Genomic DNA, 26,539 nt, shown 5'->3' on the forward strand with positions numbered 1-26,539 from the left:
ATGATAGATACATCTAAACACGCAGGGAGGCGGTCTCTTACCTGATAGTCTAACACAACTGACAAAGATTGCTGGGCTACTACTCGCTAAAACATCTCTCTCTGATTCACCTCAGATTGGCTCTGCAACTAATCCCCCCCCCCCTCCCCCTCCCCCTTGGATGCGTCCCTGCACATGTTGGGTGGTACATTTATAGGGTAACTCTACTGATTTTAAGGGAAAAGTTCAACATTTTGGGATATTAGACTTATATGAGAAGAGCAATACCACGCTCACTTCTGGATGCTAAATAAAAAGCTACAGCCAGCAGCCAGTTAGCTTAGCATAAAGACTGGAAACAGGGGCAAACACCTAGCTTGGCTCTGACCAAAGGAAACAAAATCTGCCTACCAGCACTTCTAAAGCTCTATTGCTTAATCCATTAAAAAACTGTCAATCTTACAGGAGTTTATGTGCCAGACAATGTCTCGGCTGGTTGCCTAGTTACCTGGGAAAAAAATAGCCTGGCACGTAACCACCATAAACCACAACCAAACCTGTTGAGACTTTTTTGTTGGACGGATTAAACACACACTGTCCACAGAGCCAGGCTTCCTGTTTCCCCTGTTTTCCTCCTTGGTGCTAAGCTAACTAGCTGCTTGCTCCAAAAACTTGCCAATCGTCTCATCTAACTCTCCAGCCAGAAGGTGAATAAGCATAGTTCCTAAACTGTCAAATTATTTCTTTAATCAACAAACACCACATATCAGGATTACGGCTACCTTTCTGGATTTGTCCTTGGCTTACTGCCAGTACATCACTGTCGTTGACTTTTTAAGCTTAGATTGACATTTTGATTGGGGATCCTCCAGGTATATTGACTGTCGTCAGTGAGTAGGTCAAGTGGGGTTTCATGTTACATAATTGGGCTGATGAAATTGTGACATGAATCATCAGTTACATGCTGACCAGGGGTACAGTACTTATGAAAGCAAAACCACAGTGTTACTAAGCACACATTTACACACAACACATTGGGACCAAGTGTTGTTTGTGGAGGGCTGTCAGAGACTTCAAAATACCCCCTTGTCATTCACGGTTCAGGTACTATCCTCAACAGTTAAATAATCTTACCTAAATATTTTAATATTTACATTTTTATCTCTCTCTTGAGAAAAACAAAAAACAAAACTAAGCTTCAAGTTGTCAATAATCGGCTCTTTCTTTTTGTCATTAAAATCAAGATTAAAAGTGCTTTTATAAATCTTTTCTTCTCTATGTACAATTTGTATTAGCTATATAAAAAAAGATGAAAAAAACCAATAACATCAAAGACAATCATCATCATCATCATCATCACCATGTAGTAATAAATAAGAGTAAAAAAGGAGGTTAAAATGAGTGTGGAGCACACAAAGGGACACATGTATGATTCTCTGCCCTCAGTAGCAAGTTGTGATTGTGACCAGTGTCTCTACAGCGTGAGGTAGAGAGCTGGAGACCCTCGAGAGAGGTAACAGGGTCTTTCACAGAAGACCAGGGCCTTGACTCAAACAACCCCCCAGCAGCCAGGAGTCAGCCTGTATCCAATTCTATGAGCCGCTCATTTTCATTTTCGACATGTTGCAGTAAACCATGTCACGATGCCTAAAAACAAAAAGGCTATCCAGGCTGTCAAATAGTCTCTCTCTTTGGCTTTTCTCTGTCACGCACCCATGCGTTTGAGTCAGTTTAAGACACACGCATGCAAAGTGAGAGATTCATTGATTCAATGCACTTGAATTTGGCGCCAACTCCCAGAAGCTACATTTCCCAAGGTCTCCCTTCAGTACTATTGCTGCTCTGTGAATGGGTTACGAACAATGCACTGAGTGCCTGTGATTTCTCTGCCCTGTACAGTGTACTATGTTTGAGACCACACCACTTTGCACCAATAAACTGCAAAAAGCACCTCAAAATGAACCAGCTGTCGAGCCCGATGACAGAGCTGCAACCACAGGGCGGCCACTTTGACTGACTGGCGCTGTGGTGACAAGATGCCTGCACAAGGAAGCGCCTCCCTCTGCTCGAAGATGACAGCACCATGCAGAGGAAGGGGCGGGCCTTTCACAGTAAATCAAGTGTAATAGGAGAGCACCAGTGTGTGTGTGTGTGTGTGTGTGTGTGTGTGTGTAGGAGCACCAAAAGCACTGCTGTCCCAACACTGTTTCCTTCTGCTAAAACCCAGGATTGGGCTTCCCAAAAGCATGACATTTTTGCCACAAGGGGACAAAGATGAACTTTCCCTTGAGCTGCTTTGGTGAGTCCCATGTCCCATGCATGGTCAGCAAACAGGCTGAGAGGTCCTCCTCTACTGGCCATGGAAGGTTAAAGCAGCAAGGCAAGGCTCTACTGGCTTCTGCATGGATCTCAAGTGCTCGCAGGTTTGTTTGTACACACCACTTTGAAACGGCAGTCAGTGCTGCTCTCTAGAGTTTATACCCAGAGGTGCTCATCCCTACTTGAATGTTATAGTAAGATAAAGTATGCCACCTGTGGCAGATCTGGGTCAAATGGAATTTGCAAATAGTATCACTTATTTTAGCCTCTGTGAAGTGCCAGATATGGACAATTACAGAAACACCTGACAAGCAAAGGAAAGCCTTTGTAAGCATTTCCTCCACCAATTTCTTGAAGCAATAAATCCCCCCCAATCCCATCTGCTACTCCACCATGGGCAAAACAAATTCACTTGCAAATACTAGTTGAGCCAGATTAGAGTTAGAGCACCTAAGTACAGCATCAAGTGCCATGAAAATATGGAATGAAAATCTATCAGAGCTGGAAATTGAGCACCAGTCAAAAGCTGGAGGGGTGCAGAAGAGGAGGAGCACGCCGTCTAACGACAAGAGAAGCAGCAACGCTTTCTCCAAATCAGAGTTAAACGTAAATTGCAATTACTTTTAATCTGGGCATTATTTTCCTACGTTTTGAATCATGATACTCGGTTTTGTTTATAACTTTCAAATTCAGTGTACGCCTTCTAGGGCCTCTGCACTGTCATAAAACAAGCAGTGCTCTTCAGCTGTATTCATGTAATATCAAAGAATTGAAAGAGTCCTTTTATGTGTTCTACCTCTTATAGTGGTCACATCAAAAAGGTCCAGAGCAAATACAACTGATGAGATTCTGCTATCCACTGCTTAGTGCTTTGACAGCTGACTTTGGCGGAGCCCTGTCTTTCCTTCCTTCTTTCTTCTGTTCTAACCGGTTGTGTAGATAATAATAGAATATATTGTATTTGTACATAATGCTGGGAGACTGAATTGCACAGATTTTCCCAACTAAAACCGAAATGATGCAGATACTAAGATCCAGACAATATAAAATAAAAAAAAGGATTTTGGTAGGTTCCAGTACAGTGTTACTGTCCTTTGTGTTTTGTGCTGCATTTCCACTGCATGGTCCGGCACGGCTCTACTCTTTTGAGGTTTTCCATTAACAAAAGTTGTGGATAGTACCTGGTACCACTTTGGCCGAGGTTCAAAGTGAGTTTAAACACTGCAGATCTTTGATTGGTCGGAGAGAATTGTCACGAGTGTGACAGAGGACATCCTGCACAAACCTGCCATTTTAAATTGCCAAGTTACCGTGACTGCAATTTTGTTATTCACTCGCCCCAGATATTAAAAGATGGCAGCCCGCAAAAAATTACGAGGTACACTACGCTGACCACTACACCATACAGTTGACAAAATGCAGGAATGTTGCAGATGAAAAGATCCAGCGAGTATTGCTGGAAGAGGATGTCACAGCAATTTCACGCAATGTTGTTATGGCGACCAGCTGAGAATCTGGCCTAAACTAACGACTATCCACAGTGAAAAGAAAAATAGCACCTGGTACCAAAAACAACTGAAACTAAGTCGAGTCGAGCCGAACCATGCAGTGGAAATGAGGCAGTACACAGCAATGTGCATTTGAACACAAAACTAGGAAATAGAGCCCAGGTTAATAATAAGTGATGATCTTTTATGGGGGGCTAAACTGCCTTAAAATCAAAGATACATATCTGTATATGTCAAAATAGAGATAGCTATCTAAGGCAAGACTAGGGAAAGGTTGTTTTTTTTATATACGTACTTATGATTACTGTAACATTGATTTGCTGTCTTGTCAGGCAGACATTGGCTCCTCCTCCAAGTACAGCTGGAAGATTGACAAGAACAAAGAAAATAAAAACAAAAAAAGGGGTACACATTTTCCAAACATGGAAAAAGCAATTGTCTGAGCCTGACTGACTCAGACTGATTGATTAAAAAAAATTATATAACCAAAAACAATCACATCATTAATAATAACATTAATGAAAACAGCAATAATAAAAAACAAACAAGTCTTCATTATCATAATACCTGTAATAACAACATTGACAGTAACAATAGCAATCATAATAATATTGATAATAATAGCAATAATTAGAATCATTAAAATTCTATGAACAAGAAAAAGCAATGGAGTTCCTCTCCAGGGAAGAGAGAGGAAGAGCACCACAGGCAGTGTGTCTGAAGCCCAAACCACTGCCTGACATGAGGTAAAAACAATAAAAATGTCCCCTCCTCCTCCAAGTGGACTGCGGAGGGGGCAGGATGGAGAGATGCCAGACATGCGGGACGGCTGAGAGACATTCATCCTGCTCATCGCTCTCTCCAGCCCTCCACTGCACCACTCTGTAGCTATCAGTTTGTGTCTGTCTGACCTCAGACAAAGTGGCTGTAGGGCCCAGTGAGTCGGGTGAAGGCATAGGGAGACACAGTAACCATAGAGGAGGTGTGGAACGTTGGGGCTAACCGCGTCACTGGCCCCTCCCTCTTGTCTTTACATTGTCCAGGTCCAGGACTGGCACCTGCCACTGTAGCCCCCCACTTGCGTTTCTTCCCAAGGGCCTTGATGTCATCCTGGGAGAGGCCAAGGAGAGCTGCTTCCTGCTGCCTCTGCAGCGCTCGCTCTGCCAGCAGCTTCATTTTGGCCTCCCATATAGCCAGGCCATGCATGGGCTGGTTGAGGTTCTTGTGCTGGTAGAAGACCAGGGAGATGCGAGTAGGGTGAGAGCGATCAGGCTTTTTGAGAGGAGTGGTAGCATGTAGTTCCCGACGGGCACATTCTATCAGGATTGAGCCATGAGCGGGTGCTACCGCTACCCCCCCAATGTTGGGATCCAAGAAGTTGTGCTCGCTGTCAGACCACACCTCATCGTCATCCTCCTCACGACCCTGGGTGCTCTCAACATCACTCTCAGCCCGGCCAGGATTCCAGCAGGCCTGATCTGACTGCTGCAGGGCATCAGGGAAGAGGCGACCCTCAGGGGCAGGGGACGGGGTACTGCCCGCCAATGAACCTCCACAAGACTTCCAGGCCTTCTCTTGGAGCCCGAGGGGAGTGGAACACCGACTTTCCCCAGTCTTGGACCAGATCTTGTCAGGGTAGGCTCCTGCAGGATTGCTGTGCTTCAAACCAGGGCTATATGCCATAGGCCCCATGGCCCAAGCATTCGGCTGAGGACTAGGACTAGGGCTGGCCCAGTGCCTGGGGGTTCCTGGGCCTGGGGTGCCTGGCTGTGGTGTAACTAAGCCTGAGTGAGAGACGCCAGGCTGTGGTGTACCTGGGCGAGGGGTGCTTGGGTGTGGGGTGCCAGGGTGTGTGGACCCTTGGTGTATGTTACCTGGGAATGCTGTGACTAGGTGAGGGGACGGCGATGGAGAGGGAGGTACCTTGAGTGATGGCGATGGGGCAGGAGAAACCATCAGGGCATTTGAGCCAGGGTGTGTCCACTGCTGGGGGTAAGGAGAGGGCTGTTGCTGCTGGGGATGCTGGTGAAACTGCTGCTTGTCCGGGTTCAACAACGAGGCTTCAGGACTTAGTTTAGTTACGATACTTCCATTAAGCTTGTGCCCAGGCCAGGCTGCAGGCTTGGGGGTGGTGCTAGGTGTGCTGACACCAGCCTGGCTCTGCATTGTGCCTTCATAGACTGTTACATCCATAGGCTCCTGTTTGATGACTGGAGTGCCTCTGTTGGAGGATTCAGAGCAGACAGAAGAAGAACGGGACTGGTTGTAGTCCGCAGGCTGGGTGTACGCGCTGTGGTGGGCTTGGTTGGCTTGCTCTGGGTGGCTGGGGTAGGACTGGGCCAGTCTGGCCTGAAGGCTCTGAATATCAGGCTTGGTGTCCACCTGGACAGCCTTGCTGCCTGCTTTGGGCAAAGAGCCATTTCGACCCTCGTAGGTCCTCAGCTTAGGGGGGAAAAGTGCATTGGGTGGATAGTTGTAGTAGCCATAGTGCATTGTGGGCAGATTGTGGTGGTAACCGTTGACTGCGTCTGGTGCAGAGGGCTGGCCAGTTGGGGGGAGGCCTCCCCTTGCATAGTAGGCAGGGTGTGGATAGATGTTGTTGAACGGGTCTGTTGCCTGCACAGGGTATCTATCTATTGATCCATTGAAGGGCTCCTTCTTGATATTAGGCTTCACTTCCTGTTTTATAATTGCTGAATGTTTAAAACAAAGGAAAGGTAAATTATATACTAAACTTTAAATGCATTATAGTTTTTAATTGTTTATGTTTTCTGATTTATTTGAGTTATCTTACACTCTGTTTGCAGATTAGGGTTAGAGTAAATGCTTTTTACGATACCTAACAAGGCCCAAAGAAGAGCAATTTAAAATAATGTGCCTTACAGTCTGGACATCTGTTGAACACAATCAAAGTACATTATGAGTGACACAAAAACAAACAACTAACCTTTATTGCCTTGGGGTTGAGGGGAACCAGTGATGCAGACCTCAGCCTTGACCACTCTTTTCTCTGGTGTCTCCCCTGCCTGCTGCATGAGTTTATTTTTCTTCTTCTCTGAGTTGGCCTTTTTGGCCTCCAGTCGGCGCTGTCGGCAGGACTTGGCAGGTTCAGGCAACTTGCGTACCTCACGGCGGAAAGCCTGAAGCACATGGATGGCCCCTGTCTGCATCTTGAGACGCTGGGCCTCTTCACTGCCAAACTCATCAGTCTGGGAGATCCTGTAAAGAGGCAAGACATGGAGCTGCTCATCCTCAGGGATCCCCTTCACCGAACGGTTGTCCTCCTTAGTTAAAGTACACACCTAACAGAGAAAGAGTGGGAGAGCAAGTTTAAATGTGAACTGTGTCAAGGAACAAAATATCAACACTTTTTGTTTTTGCTTTTTCACGAAAAGAACAGTATATAATTTATTCACGCCTACAAAACACCCAAAACACAAATTTAAGAGTGTGGTGAGTGATCTTACCACTGTGCAACCATTGTAGAGGTTGTGCTGGTCCTTGTGAGCGTGGGCACAGAAGTCCATGCAAGCAGTGACTCCAGAGAACGGGCGGCCTTCCTTCAAGCCCAGCCTGCAGTCTGGAGCCTTCGACTCTGTCTGGCACTGAGGAAGAGGACATTCAACATTTCAGTTACAAAGTAACTTTTAGAAGTTAAATCAATCCACGTCTGTGGATTATTTTCTGTTTCTCAGTCCTTGTTTAAAGAAGTAAATGGTGTTATTATTTGACATCCAATGTCTGAATGGTCTGGTGTACAGCATCACTCATTGTGTGTGAGTAAGATAACAAAGTTAGTGGCAGCATGAGGTTGTTATTGTGTAAAGTTTGTGATGGGTATTTGCCTTTGCCTTTCAACAAACCTGGTTGCTGAAGGCCTGTGGGGCCAGCTGCTTGTACAAAGGAGCCACCTCAGTTGCCAGATGCTGGAAGTTATCCCTGAGTTTGTCCTCCTGATGAGCACACACATAGATCACAGGTCAAAACAAAACACAAAGCCACAGAGCTATAAAACCGTAACTTAAAATGACAAGAACCTAACTAATTCAATATTCTTATATTCTTATTATTCTCTTTGTATAGTTCTAAACAACAAGTGGCTTTTATGTGATGGGTACCTCTTCAGGGCGATCTCCTTGTAGCCTGAACTTGCGCGGTATTTTGCTTCGGGCGTACTTACAGCCATTAAAGTACATACTCCAAGAGCAGCCAAAGGAGAAGGAAGCACCGCAAGTTTCACTGTCCTTGCCTTGACATGCACAGGTACGACTGCAGGGGGAGACATTGAGCACGTTCTCAGCTTCATGTGTAAATGATGTGCATCAGGTGTACACTATATTAGAACTGGGTTCAGTGGGATATAACAATTTGAGAAATCTCATATTTCAATTGAAGGTTGGTCTTCTTAGAAGTGTCATAAATAAATATCTTTTTACTTTATCTTACGTTTATATATGTGTAGCACAGACAGATTTTGAATTTGAACTACTCACATGCGATTGGTTAATTAGCTAATATAATTTAAGTATCTAACTAGCATAATAACTCGGAGGCTGCTAGGAGGGGAAGACTTGTTTTCTAAACCCAGACAGTGAATGCTGGCTATGTCTAAACCAGGTTAAACAAGGGTGTGTCAACATCCATTCATAGCTAATTGTGGGAGGGGATGTATGACTTGGACATTGTGTACACAATGTTTGTTTTTCTGCATACAAAAATATTTGCAATTTACAATACAATGCTGAAATCCTACAAACTGTCTGATCTCTGCACATCCACAATTTGTATGTTAGAAAACCAGTGTCAAAGATCCCATCAGCTACTCACTCATCATTGAGGCCACAGCGTCGGCTGGTGGGGTTGCCATATTTGGTGAGGGTGACACTGAGATCACTGTACAGCTTGTCAGCCAGGGCCCTTGGGACACCTTCCCAGGCCATAATGAGGATGATGATGACAGCGTTGGCACAGTGGTGGCCTGCACGCTGACGCACCAGACACAGGAGCTTCTCTGTCTCGCTGCTACGACGGATCACCTGACAGGAAACAGAACTTATCATTATTTTATCCAGTGTAGGTGAACACCCTGGCTTTTTACCAGCAATGCCTTCATTTATGCTCACTAAGTTCCACTATTCTAATTTTGATTCACAATACTTAAAACTAAAATGACATGCTTCCACATGTTCTATTGTCTAATTCTGTAGGAACTGAATTTGTTAGAAATAAACATTTGTGCCTTCAAGCGGGCACATTTAGATGTCCAATGCTTTTTTTTACTTAACAAGAAACAATGAGAAACAGTTGATGTTTCTGCATTTTAGAAGGATGGTTTACACCTGTAGTGAAATCTGACCTGCTGTGGTGACTGGATACCAATCCTAAATCTGCTTATGATGCCAAAGGTTAAATAACTATAGCTAGAGAGTATTATACAATAAAATATACAGACAAAGACAAAGACAAAAACATTATGCTTCTCAAAATCTTGATAATTCATTCCTTGCAGCCTTTTTTTCTATCAGTAAAGATGAATGCCTATTGATATGTGCAAGCCTGCTCTCTTTCGCTTTTATTATCTCTAAACTCCCCCACTCTCTGTCTCCAACCCACACACACTCACCCTCCCTCAGTAGGGTGGCTGTTTTGAATCCATAAAGTCATTAGCAGGATGTGTCAGGGGTGACACCGGAACGGAGGCTGGGCAGTTGTCACAGAGTGACACCTTATATTTATTTACTCACTGTGGGTGACAAACTTGGCTAGGTGTCTCTCCAGGACCTCTCATACACACACAGGCATACATCTGTTGTTGATTGGCTTTCGTTGACAGGTAGGACGCAAGTCTAAAAACGTGTTTTTTTTCTGTCTATCACTTAAACACAATCCGGCTTTGACTGAGTTATTGAAAGCCTGTCAAAATGTTATTTTTTAAGAGTCATGGGCTGTTATTTTAAAATGTAAACTTAATCAAAGAAAAAAAAGAAGAGACTGTGACAATACCAAGTCTCAAAAGACTATTGCTTCTTATCCACAGCAGTCACCTATGGTAAAAGTTGTGTATTTAAAGGCTCTTTCTAAACTTCCAACACATGGCAGACGTGATGCATTGCTACTTACCCACTTAGCAATAGGACATCCTTGTGAGCTTTTTCCCTCTCTGCCTGTGTACACCACCTTCTCAACCCGGATGGCATCCCCCTTCTCTCCATACCTACACAGGAGGAGAAACAATTTAGTTCTTTTAAAGTTCATCCACTTGAACACAGAATGGCTTCTCTTCAGATCAGATAGCCCTGATGCCTATCTCTAGGGCCCTGACACACCAAGGTGACACTCAAGTGGACTAAACCTAAAAACACACTGTAGTCTTTCCTGTGGAGGGCCCCAAGGGCCACCAAGCCAACCTCCAAGAATTTGCTCAATCAAATGCTTTGCATCATTCCTTGTGTTGAAAGTACACCTGACAGCCAGTTGACCAGCAATATGGATGTGCTTTGTGCCTTTATTTACAATACCAAAAAACATTAAAATACAGGCTACATTTCTGTGTAACGAATCTGTCTACTGCTAAACGTGAAAAAACACTGTGAGGTGTGGGACTGAGCTGAACAATCTGACAGCTCAGATTAGATTTGCTCAGCTGGCCAAAAGGTTACTGATAAAGGTCAACTAGTGCCACTCAATAATAGTAATAGCTGTAATAGGAGACATGATGCAGTTTTTCAGAAGTTAATCAATGAGTTAAACATTAAACACCTCATTTTTAGGTTTTATGCCACTTATTGCTTTTGCATATGTAGCTCTAAATCTGTTATTGTGTAGACTGTGGGAGTAGTATCCCTATATTACCAACCTGACATAGACGGGCCAACCTCAGCAGTACTAGCTGGTGAGGAGCGTTCACAAGGCTCTGCTGAGATTCACACAAGCATGGCAGAGAAAACCAGAACCCACTAGCCTCCACACAACGCCAGTCAGAGGGTCTTCTCTTGGAGATTTTCTGTTCAGGTGTTTGTGACCACATAAGTGTATAAATGACTTATTTTGAGTCCAAAAAAATCTGTTTCTATTTGTTTTGTGTGCTTCGGTGTTGAGAGATTTCCTAATAGTAGTCCTAATCGTTCATTGTTGTATTTCCGCAGGTCTGTGTCTATGTGTGTGTGTGTGTGTGTGTGAATGGGGGGGGGTCAAAGGTTGCGTTGCGTAGGGATGGGTCATCAGAACTTGTCAGCTCAGATCAGGTCGCCTGCCTGCCTGATACCTGCCATTGTGATGAAAACTTCAGGCCTATGCAGATTTGGTGTGGCAGTGAATATAAGGGGCTCCTCCTGAATAGGAACCAGCCCAAGGTGGCTCCAAGAGTGGGAGGGGGGTGGGCTCTGTCACCACAGGGGTGGCCTGCTGGAGTCAGGGGTGGGTCAAAGGTCAGCTATAGGGACATTGGGGCCTTAACGTCTTATGTCATCTCTAAAACAAAAAAAGGTCCCTGGTCAAACAACCCCCCTCCATCACCCTGTGCTCTCCAGGGACTAATGGCTCATAGGTCCTATTGAAATCCGGCCTCTCTGTGAATAACAGCCAAATGTGTGCCCCAGTACAATGTTCTGAACTGGTACCTTAAAGCATAACACAATGTGTCGTCCGGTTAAAGAGTTTTTTTTACAGGTTACAAATAACAGACACCATAGGCCATTGTCAGAACGTGTTAACCAAGCTATGAAACTGTAGCAACTCTTCATTCCTTAAAATCAGTTGATTGATTACGATGATTTAAAGAGGCTGCACTTTGATTATTAAAATTACCAGCTAAGGAGCAGGTCCTTGCTAAATTGAATAAATATTAATCCTATGAAGATCAAAAGACCAAACTCAATCTGTCTTTTTATTATTAAGTTGTTTATTATCAAGGCTGTCTAAATAGTACTGTGTATGGGACATGGGTTACATCAGAGTCCAGATGGTTAACGCTAAATGGCATCTGTTGCCTCATAAACTTGGGCCCCCTCAGTGATTTTGTGCATCCTGTTGTAACTAACCTTGGGGTAAAAATAGACAGTGATTTTAAACTTGACAAACAAATAAATGCAGTTGTGAAATCTAGTTTTTATCATCTTCGTCTTTTAGCCAAAGTTAAACCGTTTTTGTCTTTTAACAGTTTTGAACAAGCTATACATGCTTTTATTTCTTCTCGTTTAGACTACTGTAATGCACTTTATATCGGTATAAGTCACAAAGCACTTTCACGCTTACAGTTAGTCCAAAATTCTGCAGCGCGTCTTTTAACTGGAACCAAAAAGCGCGCTCATATAAGTCCCAATTCTCGCCTCATTGCACTGGCTTCCTGTACGTTTTAGGATTGATTTTAAGATTTTATGTTTGTTTTAAAGCTGTGAATGGACTGGCCCCAACATATATCTCAGACCTCATCCAGATTTATAGGCCGGCGCGATCACTGAGGTCAGAGAGCCAGCTCCAGCTTGTGGTCCCAAAGACGAGACTTAAAACTCGGGGGGACAGGGCCTTTTCTGTGGCTGGACCTAGACTCTGGAACGCTCTGCCCCCCCATGTCCGAACAGCCCCAACAGTTGAGTGTTTTAAGTCTCGTCTTAAGACACATTTTTATTCTTTGGCTTTTAACTCCATGTGAGTTGTGTGGTCCTCTGATGGCTCTTACTGTTTTATTGTATTTTAGTATTTAGTATTTTTATCTATTTTTTTTTTTAACTTTTTAAACCAGATGCTCTTATTTAGTTTTTACCATATTTTACATTAATTGTTTTGTATGTTTGAGTTTTCTGTGCAGCACTTTGGTAACTTTGTGTTTGTAAAATGTGCTATACAAATAAAGTGGATTGGATTGGATTGGATTTAAAAAAACATAGACGATTTTTACCTTTTATTTGACTGTGAGATTTTTAGTTTACTGTAATTTCACCTTAATTAATAAGGAGGATTGTTACTGTAACAATAACTGAACTTGATATTAGAGCACAAAAAAAGCATTATTTCCAATCATACTTTCCAACAAACCCACTATCCCTCCTCTTTCCCCCCTTCCATCTGTCTTTCTCTCTCTTACAGTAATTTTTCTCTGTCTCTCTCTCTGTGATTTGATTTATATCCTCCCTTATTCCTCTCATTCTAAGCAATCATCTACTGCTACCCTTGTGCTTTTGCCTCCGATATGCTGACGATGCTAATATGTCCTGTTTCTCCTACTGAATACTGGGTCACGGATTCCCTAAGGACAAAATGTGAGGAGGAGGGAAGGGGGAGAGAGAGAGGAGGAGGAAAGAGAGACAGAGAGGGCAAGAGCATGTGGGAGAAAGAGAGGAGAACCGAGGAGAGGAGAGGAGAAAGAGACTCACCTTGTCTCCATCAGGGTTCGTATAGAGGCTACAGTAGGTCCTGATCCCAGGTGGTTGTAGTAGGGCCCTTCATCTTTCTCCACAATTTGCTCTAGAAAAAGAGACAGCAGGTGAGGAAACATCACATAACTGGAACTGAAAAAACACTATGGCAAGTTCCACACAAATGTTCAATTCAGTTATTCACAATATACAATGGATCACAATTGGTGATGAAAATGCATCATTCTCTTACTCAAGTTGTATTGTGTATTATAACCACCTGTTATCCACAATTGAGTATATCTAAATATGAAAATGAGTCAGGTTGTTCTATAATGAGATATTATAAGCATTAGTATTACATTTATACTACGTTATGATTCATTTTCAATTTCCTTGTCAAAGACTCAGAGAGAAAGTAATGCAATCTGACTCCCTTTCAGTACGAATACTTTGTTACTGTATTTAAGTAGAATTGTCCCGTATCTGTTCTTTACTTTGTTATTTATATTTCTAGAAACTTTAACTTTTACTCCACTGCATTACCTAAAAAAGTACTAAATACTAAAAAATACTCCTCCTAAGCATCTTCCTTACTCATTACTACAAAATATAATCAGAAGAAATTTGTTAGACTTCAAAGAGCAGGTTTGGCAAATCAGTACTCCTAGATAGCAAGTTAATGGTTAACGGTCTTCATTTATATAGTGCCTTTTTATCTTACTGGACAAAGCACTTCACAATTTGCCTCTCCTTCATCTATTTACACACACACATTTGTACACCGACAGTTTTGGTACACGCTCCCTTCCAGTTGGTGACACAATGCCGTTTGTTGCCAAGCACCACGCACCAAAATTATAGACCAAAACAAAAGAAGAAGAGAAGGAAGCAAAATAACTGATAGCGTCAGTGAAGCACCTGCTGCAGGCTCTGCTGCCACTGTAACGATGACCATGCAAACGACAGTGGTGAATGGGGGGGGGGGGGTGATTAAGATGAAGTTACACACCTGTGGCCGTATTGCCAATAATTATTTTCAAACGTTGGAGTGGATTGACAAAAAAAAGAAAAATGAAAATTCTGTTTCTGTTTTTCTCTTTGTTGTTGGACTTTGAATTTTATGTTTAAGAAGGTGTGGAAACCCTGAATATTGTGCTTTACTATAAGATTCGTATGTATACTCGACTTTCCACTTACGGGATTGCCCTGTTCAAGCCAGAAATTCTGCTGTATGTCCTTATTTTTGGCCGGATTTACGTTACCTAACGCTTCATTTGTGTTGTAATTCTAAATTACAGGACTATGGCTATCTGGTCCTCAGATCTCTGCAGGGTAAATCCAGACAGCTAGCTAGACTATCTGTCCAATCTGAGGACTATGGTTACCTGGTCCTCAGATCTCTGCAGGGTAAATCCAGACAGCTAGCTAGACTATCTGTCCAATCTGAGGACTATGGTTACCTGGTCCTCAGATCTCTGCAGGGTAAATCCAGACAGCTAGCTAGACTATCTGTCCAATCTGAGGACTATGGTTACCTGGTCCTCAGATCTCTGCAGGGTAAATCCAGACAGCTAGCTAGACTATCTGTCCAATCTGAGGACTATGGTTACCTGGTCCTCAGATCTCTGCAGGGTAAATCCAGACAGCTAGCTAGACTATCTGTCCAATCTGGGCTGTCTGGTTGACTCGCAGTAAAACCAACTTGTGACTTCTGTCCAAACCAAGACAGGTTCCTGGTCCAGATCTTTTGGGGATCCACAGCAGCACTTATTGGTCCAAGGACTATGGTTGGTACTAGAATACTGGGGGAATAAACCAGAAGCTAGCTAGTATTCTTTCCCATCTGGTATGTGTGGACCTGGTACCGTCTCCTGCAGGGTAAACCAGACATAGAGACAGTCCAAATAATGCATTTACCCTCTCAGATCTTGCAGTTCAATAGCTTAGTAGATATTTCAATCTCAGAATGGACTTTATCTGATACTTTAACAGACTTACTAATAATAATTCTGAACAGGTTACTTTAACTCTGACAAAAGGTTCAGGAAGCTACTAGTACTTTTCCTCAGGTATTATGTCCTCAGATTTATTAAACCAGACAGCTAGCTAGACTATCTGTCCATCGGCTTCTTGTTGAACTAAACACTTGGGAAAGGACAGGTCCACAAACATGTTTTTCAGAGGATATTTATCCATAAATCTGGCTCCATGACATTTGTAAGAAAGAAAACCAAGAGATGTTTTCAAACTGTGCTGTGTGATATAATTTAGTAGACTACTGTAGACACCACAATTATTCAGTAAGCTTTACCTGATTTTAGCAGTGATTTCTGATCAAGGCTTTTACCAAGTAATTTCGTAAAGGTGACTTGTATTTACCAAAGTATTTCTGGTAAATACTTGTTCTCAGATTGCACAATATTTTTCCTCATCACTAAGGGTTTGTTCACTGATTTCACAAATAAAAGCCAACTTGGTAACAGCCATATCATGACGGTTTTAATATATAAAATCTCTTGTTAATTTGTAAAAACGAAAGAAAAAAATGGTCTTATACATATTAGAGTATTGTTAGACCAAACTTTAAAAGCTTCTTTGTAGCAGTGATACTACTCAGGTTTTTAAAAGTTTTGGAAAATCACTTGATTCAAAAATAATATCTCTGCCTCAAATCCTTGTTCACGAATTAAGCAATGGAGTTTTTCCTCATCAACTAAGTAATTGTTTCACTCAAATTTCACAGTAAAAGTCCTTTAACTTCCGTAAAGAAAAATGAGCGGCTTAATATATAAACACATCTCGTTGTTGTAGAGTTTTGTAAAAACGAAAGAAAAAAAGAATTAAACAAAATAATTGTGATGTATTTTTAGACAAACTCAAAGCCTCTTTGTAGCTGCGGTTAAATCATCTATGAGAAGCGTGAGACTGTGCAACTGATTGCAACATCCATTTCGCACAAACACCCATGAACACACTGCAGGGTGTGGTGCGTGTGTGGAGACACTTTGGAAAGCAGAAGCTTTTTAAAGGTACTGATGAATGACTCGGTTTGTGTGAGTGTTATGAGGGAGTAAGGGTGTGTCTATTTGAGCACTGTGTACATCTGTGTTTATGTTGTGTATGATTGAGTGAGTGAGTGTGTGTGTGTATGTGTGTGTATGTGAGTGTGACTGCATCTGACCATTGTCCTGTGGTTGTAAAGCACATCCTATGACTTCAATGCTAATTTGTGTGATACTGTGCAGCTGAATGTATCCTACATTAAATGCCTCTAATGGACTTTGCATTACCAAGCTCTGTAAAAGCTCACTTGTATTTCAACTAATACACCAATACACAACGTTTATTAATCATAGTGTAGCACACACTCTGGAGAACAACATTAGCTAAATGCTCTAAATGCAAATGCTTTACAAAATCAGCTGAATATGTAAAGTGTGGACACACAGTCAGTCTATTCATGTATATTGTGTTATTACCATATCACTTTCACATATCCTTCGTCTTACTTACACCTCACTTTGCACCGGCTTTGTAATGCCTAGTTAATCTGCACTTTATGTAGCCTTTTGTATTCTGTATTCCTGTATTGTACTGAATGTGAAACGTTATGTTGTCCTGCATGCTTATGCTTTTCTTGGCCAGGTTGTCTTTGCAAATAAGAACCTGTTCTTAATGGCCTACCTGGTTCAATAAAGGTTGAACAAAATAAAAAATAAAAAATAAAGTGTTGTGTGTGTGTGTCTCTGGTTCAGAGGAATATGAGGTCACATTCCCCTGTTGGTGCAGGGAGGCACCAGGGTGTGGCTCAGGGCAGGAAGTGGAGGAGTCACACTAAATTCTTGCATGGAAATTGGTTGTGTGTTTACTGTGCACATCATGGCTGTATACTGCATCTGTGTGGGTTGGAGGCAGTCTCATTCCAGTGTAGTGTTATGCTACGGGGAGTTGACAGGGCAGTGTGTAACCAGGCTTTACTATAAAGACTTATTGTCTGCTTAGTAACAACACAGCTAGCAAGTGTTTCACTGCAGCTGCTCTCCCCCTGCTGTTCACCCTCTTCAATGTTTAGGGACAGCAATGGTCTATTTACCAGGCCTTAACCCTTCATAGCCCTGAAAGAACTGTAACTGAAAGAAAATGGGGGTGATTTCTCTATAGCTTCTTTTATTATTCAGTTATTACCCCTATGGCTATCATACTAATATGTACTGAGTCATTAATTAATAATCTAATGGACAGACAGTTTGTGTCTTTTTAACTAATGAAGACTCAATTGTTTACACTATAATAATGTGGATGTATTAAAGGGCGCATCTGCTAAATTTGTCTACCTGTTATTGTCTTGTTTATTTTAAGTATGTGGTTTATAGTATGATCCATACATTTCCATATATTTCTAGTGTAGGACACCCTACTCTGCTGTAACCAAATAACCTGAGCAGGGTAATACCCAAACTACGGGACTAAAGCTCTTTCTGTCTAACAAAGGCTCTGTTCTGCTTGCCTACCAGACCCAAACCCACACAGAAGGCTCCTTCTGCCACCACTGCTATTGTTCCTGCCTGCTGCCTTTAGTGCCCCACAACGTCGCAGTCTGGATGGTTGCAGCCACACACCCTGGCAACACACATTCTTAGATACACTCAACAAGCATCCAGACAGAGAAGCTGAAGCAGAGGGGGACTGAAAAGCATGGTAGTGAACCTGGGTAGTTAAATAAGTAGAGTAAAGCACTAACAGAACTATAGATTAATTAATATTTAGCTCAATTGGTAAAACAAAACTTGATAATTTTTAGATTTAGAACATGTTTCCCAAAAGAGGCCTACTTGCAGAATATACATGCTCCCTTGCTGCTTTAAGGCACTTCAAGGAAAAGCGTTTCCTATCTAACATTGGTCAGATTGACTTTACTTACAGACTTACTTTAATGCATCTCCACTAAGAGATAAATGTAAAATGTTTGGAGTGGTGTGATATTTGTGTGATTATTAATACTATTATTTTTACTTGTGTAAAGTGCTATACAGTATGTAAATACAGTATGTTGATGGGCAGCAACCTCACACCCTGGATACACACAACCATAGACAGACATCGACACACTGACTTACCCACACAGGTGCAGGTGGGGAACTCTGACTGCAGATCCTTGGAAGGAGTACTCAGTATGGTCTTGGTAGGGGTGTCCAAGTAGCGCAGAGGAGACTCTAGGAAGCCTCTGAGAGATGGAGAAGAAGGCAGACTGTCCTTAGTGGGTGTGTCCTCTTCAGAATAGCATGTAGTGGAAAGTACTGCTATATCACCCGAGGCTTCAATCTTCATGCGTTTGGGCAGCGGAGAGCACGGCACGCTGAACATATCCTCTAACACACTGGGCTGCTGCTGCTTGTCCAGAATGGCCTGATGATGCAGAGCGACATCCCCCATAGGGATTTCTGTGGATGCCTGGTTCAAGGATGCTTCACTTTGGGGCCCTAAATTATCCTTGCTGACTACCATCTCCTGATCATCTGAATGAGGTATGGAGCTGACTTGAGTGGAGACAATTAAGGGAGCTGACTGGGAGGTGGAAGATGATGTGGGACTGAGGTCCTGAGGACCGGTTTGAGACTGATTCCTCAGCTGAGGGGCTGTAGCAGTCTCCTCCATGGGCTGACTGGAAGGTACATCTGGGGCTGAGTCCCCAAATTCAGCCTCAAACTGACGGATAAGTTCTTCGTACTTCGGGTCTATGTTGATGACACTCGGTAATTGTGAGGTGCTGGATGAAGATGTGGAGGTCATAGGTGTGGTGGTGCTGGTGTTGCTGGAGGCACGGCTGCCAACTCCCTCTGACTTAGCATTGGCTAGAGGGGCCACTGGTGGGGGCAGAGGGCCCATGGGGGCTGGAGTGTTTTCTGACAAAGCAGAAACAGTGGAAGAGGGAATAATTGAGTAGTTGGAAATGGATACCTGAGATTGGACTGGGGCAGGGAGGCCTGCAGCAGCAGCCTGAGTGGAGTCACTGTGGAGGGGCAGAGAGGGGAGAGAACCTGGTTGCAGACTGGTCTGAGCCAGGGCTCTCTCCATCATGAGGACTGGTGTTTTTTGTACGGTTATCTGATTTTGAGGCAGGAAGGTTGGCATGGACGCTTTCTGCTTGGTCTTCTTAATGATTATCTGTTTGGGTTTGGGCAGGGGAGGGACTCCAATCATCCCACTTATAGCTTTTATGACAGGAGACCCTTGGCTGCTTTTTCTCTTTTTGGGTTCCTTGGGTTCCTGTTTGATGGCCAGATGTGAAAAACCTTCTGCCTCCATCTGTGGCCACCATTTTTTTAGAGGTGCATGAGGGCCTGGTGCTCCAAAGCCAGGGGAGTGGTTAGAGAAAAGGTTCCTCTTGTAGTGAAGGTGCTGTTGCAGAGCTGCCTGAGTGGAGTGGCTAATAGCTGCTTGGCCAGGAGACAGGGGAGTGCCCGGGTAGTGCTGACCATTAGCCATGCCGTAATGTCCCATGGAGGCAGTGTGATGGAGGTGCTCACCAGCCTCTGGTTCTTGCTTTATTCTGACCAATGCAGGGTTGTTCTGGCCCTGGATACCTCCGTTCTGGTTCAAGCTAATCTGCTGTGTGACCGGAAGCTTGAAATGGGCATTGTTGAACTTACCACTGGTGTCACCAAGCAGCTGTTTGAGCTCTGACATGGGATCTGAGCTACTGTGAGGTGCAGCAGCGTAGTGAGACTGGGGCTCAGACTTTATACACATCCACGGGTTCCTCTGTTCTGAGCCTCTGCCTGAGCCCTGCTGCCACTGCTGGGGATTAGGGCTGAAGCCTGGATGTTTTCCCTGACCTGGGAAGGGAGAGGTAGAGGATTGGAGAGGGGAAACATGGGGTGGGTGGCCTTGGGATTGGGGCCTATGGTGCTCACAGGACACTTGGGCCTGCTGAATGGTGTGCAGCCCCGGAGGGACGGATTGAGAGCGTGAGGAAGATGAGTGGTTGCCGGGAGAGGAAGGGATCAAGCTAGTGCCATTGGGGGGTTGAGATGGGAAATTCTGGGTATGTTGGTGGTGATAGAGGTTACTGTTGTAGGGAGATTGACCTGGAGAACCGGCAGCTAGTGGACCAGTACCAGATAACTGTGTAAGGGCTTCTATGGCAATGGCTGTCTGAAGACTGACGTTCTTTTCCTTGGCTATGAAGAGCACCTGGGGAGAGCAGGGAATTGGGGGTTTGGAGCAGGGCACTTGGTCTAGGCGAGGGCCCTGAGTTTCCTGTTGCTGCTGGGGGTATGAAGCAGACAGATGGTGGCAACCATTCACCTGGGGGTAGGGCTGAGGGTGATGTTGCAAATGGGGTTGCTGAATGCGAGGCTGTACGTGTGGGGGAACATCAGTCATCTTGCAGGCACCTTGATCCTCATTGTTTGCCAACTTAATCTTCTTCTCCAGCCACTCAAGATAGTCCGGACAGTCAGGCCCATCACAGTTGCAGTTAGGGGGCTTGTGTCCATGTTTGGCTTGGCTCAGTGCTGTCTGTAGAGTGTTCAGGTCTTCTGGAGATTGGCAGCTTCCCTCAGGAGCTTCTGCAGAGAGTTTGGCTTGAGCCCCCTCAGCACCCATCTCCTTGGTGAACTTCTCATACAGCTGGGCTGTGTTAGGCTGCACGGGGCAGGAAGAGGAGGAAGAACGAGGCAAGGAGCCAGCAATAGCAGAAAAAGCCACCAGATTGTGGGCATCCTCCATATCTGCGTGGTGGACGGGTTCACCTGGGGTACCGCTGCTGTTGTTCCAACATGGTTGCTGTTGTTGGGTGTCACTGACCTTGCCATGTCCTGACACCCAGCACTGCCTTGGCGGCACACTTCCTGCCCTCTGCTGCTCTTTTTCCATAGATGTTGTATCATCATTAGGGTAGCGATTCACCCCATTGGTCAGTTCCAGGCTCAGCGCGCCTTCCTGGAGGCGGTCATGTGACCCAATTTCCATCTGGTCTCCACTTCTGGGGCCATCCACTAAAGTGACTTTGGGGACAGTCTGAAAGACATAGATGGACATGGAGAGAGGTCAGTAAAATTATAAGAAAACAATAAATCCAGGAGCAATATGTAAAACATTATACACTGTAGATTAGGCATGACTTTGAATAATCACCTTATGTGTGTTGAATAATCGCTTAATTGAATAAAATAAATTGATATTTTCTATCTGTATCCTAGAATAACTCAACAGAATGATAATTAACAATCATCAAAGTAATATCAGTCTCCATTCCCTTCTCCCCAGCTCTTATCAAGGGTTTCCCTCCAACCTTTCCCCCGTACAGAGCATTCAGTGGTGCAGGGTCAGGTCAGTAGAGCTATGGAAAACTGCATTAACTATTGCTTCAGTGGAGTGTTTTGTCAGCAAAGTCACAGGTCATGTGTGACATAGTTTCGCTGTTGTGTATAAATGGACACTGTGCTCCAGATCAGCTGGGCAATGCAAAGCAGGCAGTTATAGTTTAAACATATCACCTTCCTGTGGGTGGTAGAGGTGAGGCATAACCTTCAAACTGTGGACTGAAGAGAACTAAATACAACACAAAAAACTACTGTGAGGTAATAACAAATACAATTCCAAAAACTGTTTATTTTCATAATTTATTAAAAACTACAAAGTAAAGAACAATCAAGAGAGTATAATGTACAACTGTACAGTTAATATTTTATTTCAAGAACATGATTAGTAGTTAAAAAAATCAAGAAATGTTATCTGCTGATCTGATACAATTAGGTTATTTTGGTCTTTCTGGAGAATTGTTTCAATTGCTACTATTTTAACTTTGAAAGACAACTGTAGCAATGTAGCAGTGTATGCAGACAGAATGGGCTATCTAGTGTTAGAGTAGGGCTGATAGTGAGAGAAATTACACAAACACTGCCAACGTGATTATTAAAAGCAGTGAGATTCATAAAAATAGAATTGAATTTCCCCTTGCGCTATTAATAAAGTATACTTTAATAAGGCTGCATTGCTGTGGTCTTTCCCCCATTCCTGCCTGTCAAGGTATTGGGTAATAGAGGTAGACTGACATACCGTCTAACCAATCAGAGAACCAGAATAAGAATATAGAGAACTACAAGTGAGTGTGCAAGGTTGGTTGACAGCACTTTCTGTACTGCTCACGACGTTGTTGTGGATATAAACTGCTTGTTCTGAGTACAAATAAGATGTATTGGCATCCATCCGATACTCTAGATCGGAATGTCACCACAGACACCAAACACCACAATGCTTTACTGAGAAATACAGAGCTCCATCCCTGGTGGTGGTAGGCTTAATCAGCCTTGTGTGAACTTATTTGGCAAGGGCATGAATGTAACAAACATTTATTTATATGTTAAAGGTTCACACTCTCGCCACATGAAACTTCGATGCAGTGAGGAAAGTGAAGAAAATGTTCAGTGACTTGACTTGACACGTCTTTCCTCACTAGTCAAAAGACCTGAACATTTTTGGGAATATCTGAGAAAGAAAACTCCAAAGACATCGATAGGAATGCTCCTGGAAATAATGGGGACTCAAAGTTTTCACCATTTTGTAGAACTGATTCCAGAAACCATGCAAGCTAGGCAGAAGTACAGATAAACTACTAACAAGACCATTAATGGCAGTGTGTCAGTCTATGTATGTCTATCAGGTGATCATTTGGTTCAAACCACCTTGCACAGGTGGGATCTAAAGAGTAAAAAAAAGGAAAATGTGTAATCTTGAGAAATACAATTTGTCAAACAAATATATGTATTTTTGATAAGCAAACAAGATTTCTTTGGAGTTCGGCTGATGTAATTTACTGAAGTGGTTTCACGTCAAGACCCATAAACTGACAAACAATCCATGATTATGGATTGAATTATGGTGAAAATAAATATTCCCCTTTTGCTGGGTACCACCTGGAAACCCCTCAAGACCCACTTTGGGAACCACTACTTTACCGTTCTGTAAAAAGGCTTCTTTCAATACAAGTGTTTTGGCCTGACGAACACTTACAAATCTGTTTTTTCTATAAGCGATTTATTTAGCATAACATAAGCAACAACTGACTGCTCTTGATATTACCACCTGTCCTATAACCTACCTTTGAATCTAGAATCTACCTTTGGCTGGAAAAGCAACAAGGTAACTGTATGTGTATTTTAGATGGCACACATGCTATCTTCTTTAGAACTGCTATTGCTATTCCTTGCAGTCACTGCATCCCAGTATACAGCGTGAGAAACTGTGAAATGTAGAAGTATTTAATAAACATGTTGGCTAAGAGTTACAAGTAGTAAGTTTAAAGAGCTTCTCAGACAGTTGGTAACCCTTATCAGGAGCTGATCAGGGCAGCCACATATCTCACTTCCTCTCAGAGTCAGAATGGGGACCGTTACCACTAGTTACACTGAAAACTGCAAACCCATCACCTGGACTTGGGTCAAATTACATTTTAACGCATTCAGTTCCCACTTAAAGCACCAGGTCGTACGTTTTCGCTACAGTGGTGGAAGAAAACAGACAATTAAAAAGTAATTGCCACAGTTTAATCTGATTCTAGTCTAATCTAATAATAATTCTAGATGCTAATCTGAATTATTTATTTTGAATTATATGATGAAGCCAATTTTGGTGCTCAAATTCACTTGAAATCCTAAAACAGTCCTTGCAAACAGTATTCGGCCCAGGTTAGCCCCTCATAGATAATAACCAAATGAGTCTAGAGAAGAACTGCAAACAAAGATAATCCAAGGGCCGGCTCAGAAATTATTGACAGAGTTCATGTTGTGGCTGAACAGTGTATTCCAACATATCTAATAGCACGTGAGAAGAAAACAAAGGCAGACTTACTATGTAAATAATTGTGTTGGGTTTTTGCCCCATAGATAGAAGCCAACAATACTGTATTAACAACCTTTTTTGCGTCAAGGTCTTCAACCTATGTGTGTACTTTTAACAGACTGCTGGCTTCACATTGTACAGTAGCCTCTGTAACCGACACTTCCATGCATCAAAATCCTGTTTGCAACGTACAATCCTGCCCTGACAGAAGACATAACAAAAACTGAACAAAGACAGAATGAGATATACATAATTCCTTACACATACCCCAACATAAATGTGAACTAGTTTCTGATCCAGGAGATTAAAAAAAGAAAAAAAATGGCTTCTGTTTGTAGAGCCCTCAGTGGATGACAGGAGAAGTGAGCCTGACGTCCAGCTTCCCCATCATTTGAATATTATAAAATTGAGCCTTTGAAGTGGCTAATTACTGGACAGGCAGTATGCTCTGGTCTTTTGAATCCACCTTCTGCGCTGGGTGTCTGTTGGGGGTCCCAGAGGGTGGCGGTGGTATTGGTGAGAGATGATGTGGGGTTGGAGGGGGAGGTGGGGGTGGCAGTGAACAGCCGGCATGTAATACGTGAGAGGCCCCATGTCTGCACTATCAGTGAATCGGACGGGAAAGAGGAAGGGGGGAGGGGGGGCTGTGCACGGCAGTTATGAGAACTGCAGTGTGTTGAAACACAACAGTGACTGCAACGCTGCACAACACAACATTACAATCACGCACATCACATTGACGCTCTCTTTTCCTCTTTTTCTCATAGTTCCATACACAAAACACTGCCACACTCGTCACGTGGGTTTAAAGCACCTCGAGCTGCACACTTAGAACACATGGACTTTACTCTTTGCTTTGCCAGTTCTGATAACAAATGCTGCACAGCACACAACAACAGCTCTTTGAATCCTTGTACGATCGGTGGTTTGATTAACCTTGATTGACTTTTTTGCAAGTCCACATGCCGGTCCAGGATGGAAATGCTACGCTGACACCCACAACGCTTTACACCTATGCGGGTCCCTTGGACTGTACAGACCACGTGCTTAGACAAATATTTACACCGTGACAGAACCTACTTGCTTGACAGGAGTTTATCTCTGTCTTATAACTGTGTCACTCTATTTCACACACAAACACATTTGTATATGATTTTCACACACCAAGAAGTGCATATGAAAACACACCTAACCGGCTCAGATCTTGCAAAACCTGGTAGACCGGACCACTTGGGTCTAAGAGCCCTTTAAACCAGATAAGCGTTTACATCTCCGTGCGACAGCAAAGCAACGGCTGTTTAACACTGACACTGCAGTAACTAGCGAGAAGAAACAAAGCCTGTAAAGATACTAGTGGAGGCGAGGGGGTTAAGATCAGCTTGTGAGTAGACAGCTGAACCTAAGTCCCAGATACACAACCCCCCCCCCCCCCCCCCCCCCCCCCCGCTCTTGTCCTCCTCCTTACTTCTTCCCCCACCCCTTCCTTTCAGAGCAGGAACATGAAGCAGAGACCCTGACAATATGAAGCCGGCTGAGACCCCAAGGACCAGCGACGCATACTTACGTGATCCTAGACGTCCAGACGGAGCTGCGGGTCGGAGAGCAGAAAGCAGAAGAGAAGACAGAGAGAACCATGAGACTTGCTAGCCGGCAGAGCAGCCCACAAGCAATTTGTTCTTGTTGGGTTGTATTCCTTTTTATTCCTTCAAGTCTGTGCAGTGCACAGACACAGCGAGCAACGAAATACACATGCATGTATTCACACACACAGCCAACCACACACACACAACACACCTCCCCCCAGCACAGCACACACGTTTCTCATTTCTCTCTCGCTTCTTCTTATGGTCGACGCTTTCTGTTCTCTTCTTTTTCCTTTCTCATTATCTCTGTCTGCTCCTCCCTTCCCTTTTTCAATATCCTCTTTCTTTCTCTCGGCTACACATGCAGTCGGCTTCTCTTCGCAGCCCCCACCTTTCCCTCTCTCTCTCCCTCCCTCCATTCCCCTCCCTCTCACACAGCCTCTCCCTCCATCTCTACTCCTCTCTCTCTTCAGTGTGTGCAGAGCGAGAGGCCATTATCTGAGCCACAGCGGGCACGTACGATGGAATGGAGGAGTGTGCATTGAGCAGAAACAGAGAGAGCTGTGGGGGAGAGTTGCTAGTAGCGGCAGCCTAGGAAACAGCACAGTGCAGCAGAGCTCTTACCAGTGAGAAAACCTCTGTCTCTATGCACACCCTTTAGCACTACTTGCTCTACTGCATTAGATGATGCTACATATAAGGCTATGTTGTATTTTGTTAATCCACAAAAGCCCAGTGTTGGCAATTTTGGCTATGACAGAGTTTCTCCGCTTTCGAGTGCAGAGGTGAACCAGCGGCTGCCAAGCGAATACACAATCTCAACTCACAACGGCATCATCAGGAAAAAGGAAGCAAAGGAAAGCAACGTTATGTTTATGCTTGTTTATACCTTCTGCAAACGGTATCTGGTTTTCCTTACGGAGATTTCGTCCCTTGTTTGAGCGTCTAG

At 43.6% G+C, this 26,539-nt stretch overlaps 1 protein-coding gene and 1 long non-coding RNA gene across 8 annotated transcripts in view; one reads left to right on the forward strand and one right to left on the reverse strand.

The window, feature by feature from the left end:
• tet3 (tet methylcytosine dioxygenase 3) overlaps nt 1–26,539 on the reverse strand; it is a 58,405-nt gene that overhangs the window by 12,900 nt on the left and 18,966 nt on the right. For 5 of the 7 annotated variants that reach the window (XM_032516796.1, XM_032516794.1, XM_032516792.1 and 2 more), the window contains 9 exons: nt 18,280–21,184; nt 13,178–13,268; nt 9,927–10,020; nt 8,634–8,842; nt 7,925–8,075; nt 7,670–7,759; nt 7,274–7,411; nt 6,754–7,108; nt 2,128–6,499 (listed from right to left, as the gene is read on the reverse strand). In XM_032516796.1, the coding sequence (XP_032372687.1) occupies nt 4,719–6,499; nt 6,754–7,108; nt 7,274–7,411; nt 7,670–7,759; nt 7,925–8,075; nt 8,634–8,842; nt 9,927–10,020; nt 13,178–13,268; nt 18,280–21,184 (5,814 nt within the window). In that variant the 3' untranslated portion in view covers nt 2,128–4,718. Of the gene's footprint in view, nt 1–2,127; nt 6,500–6,753; nt 7,109–7,273; nt 7,412–7,669; nt 7,760–7,924; nt 8,076–8,633; nt 8,843–9,926; nt 10,021–13,177; nt 13,269–18,279; nt 21,185–25,571; nt 25,993–26,539 lie in introns of those variants that run through there. The other 2 variants (XM_032516793.1, XR_004332153.1) reach the window with 2 other exon arrangements.
• Nucleotides 13,857–16,888, forward strand: LOC116690054 (uncharacterized). Its single transcript, XR_004332156.1, has 3 exons — nt 13,857–13,866; nt 15,318–15,322; nt 16,616–16,888. It is a non-coding gene; the product is annotated as an uncharacterized LOC116690054 (long non-coding RNA).

The sequence above is a fragment of the Etheostoma spectabile genome, chromosome 5, assembly GCF_008692095.1.
Source record: "Etheostoma spectabile isolate EspeVRDwgs_2016 chromosome 5, UIUC_Espe_1.0, whole genome shotgun sequence".
In the NCBI taxonomy this organism is placed as follows: domain Eukaryota; kingdom Metazoa; phylum Chordata; class Actinopteri; order Perciformes; family Percidae; genus Etheostoma; species Etheostoma spectabile.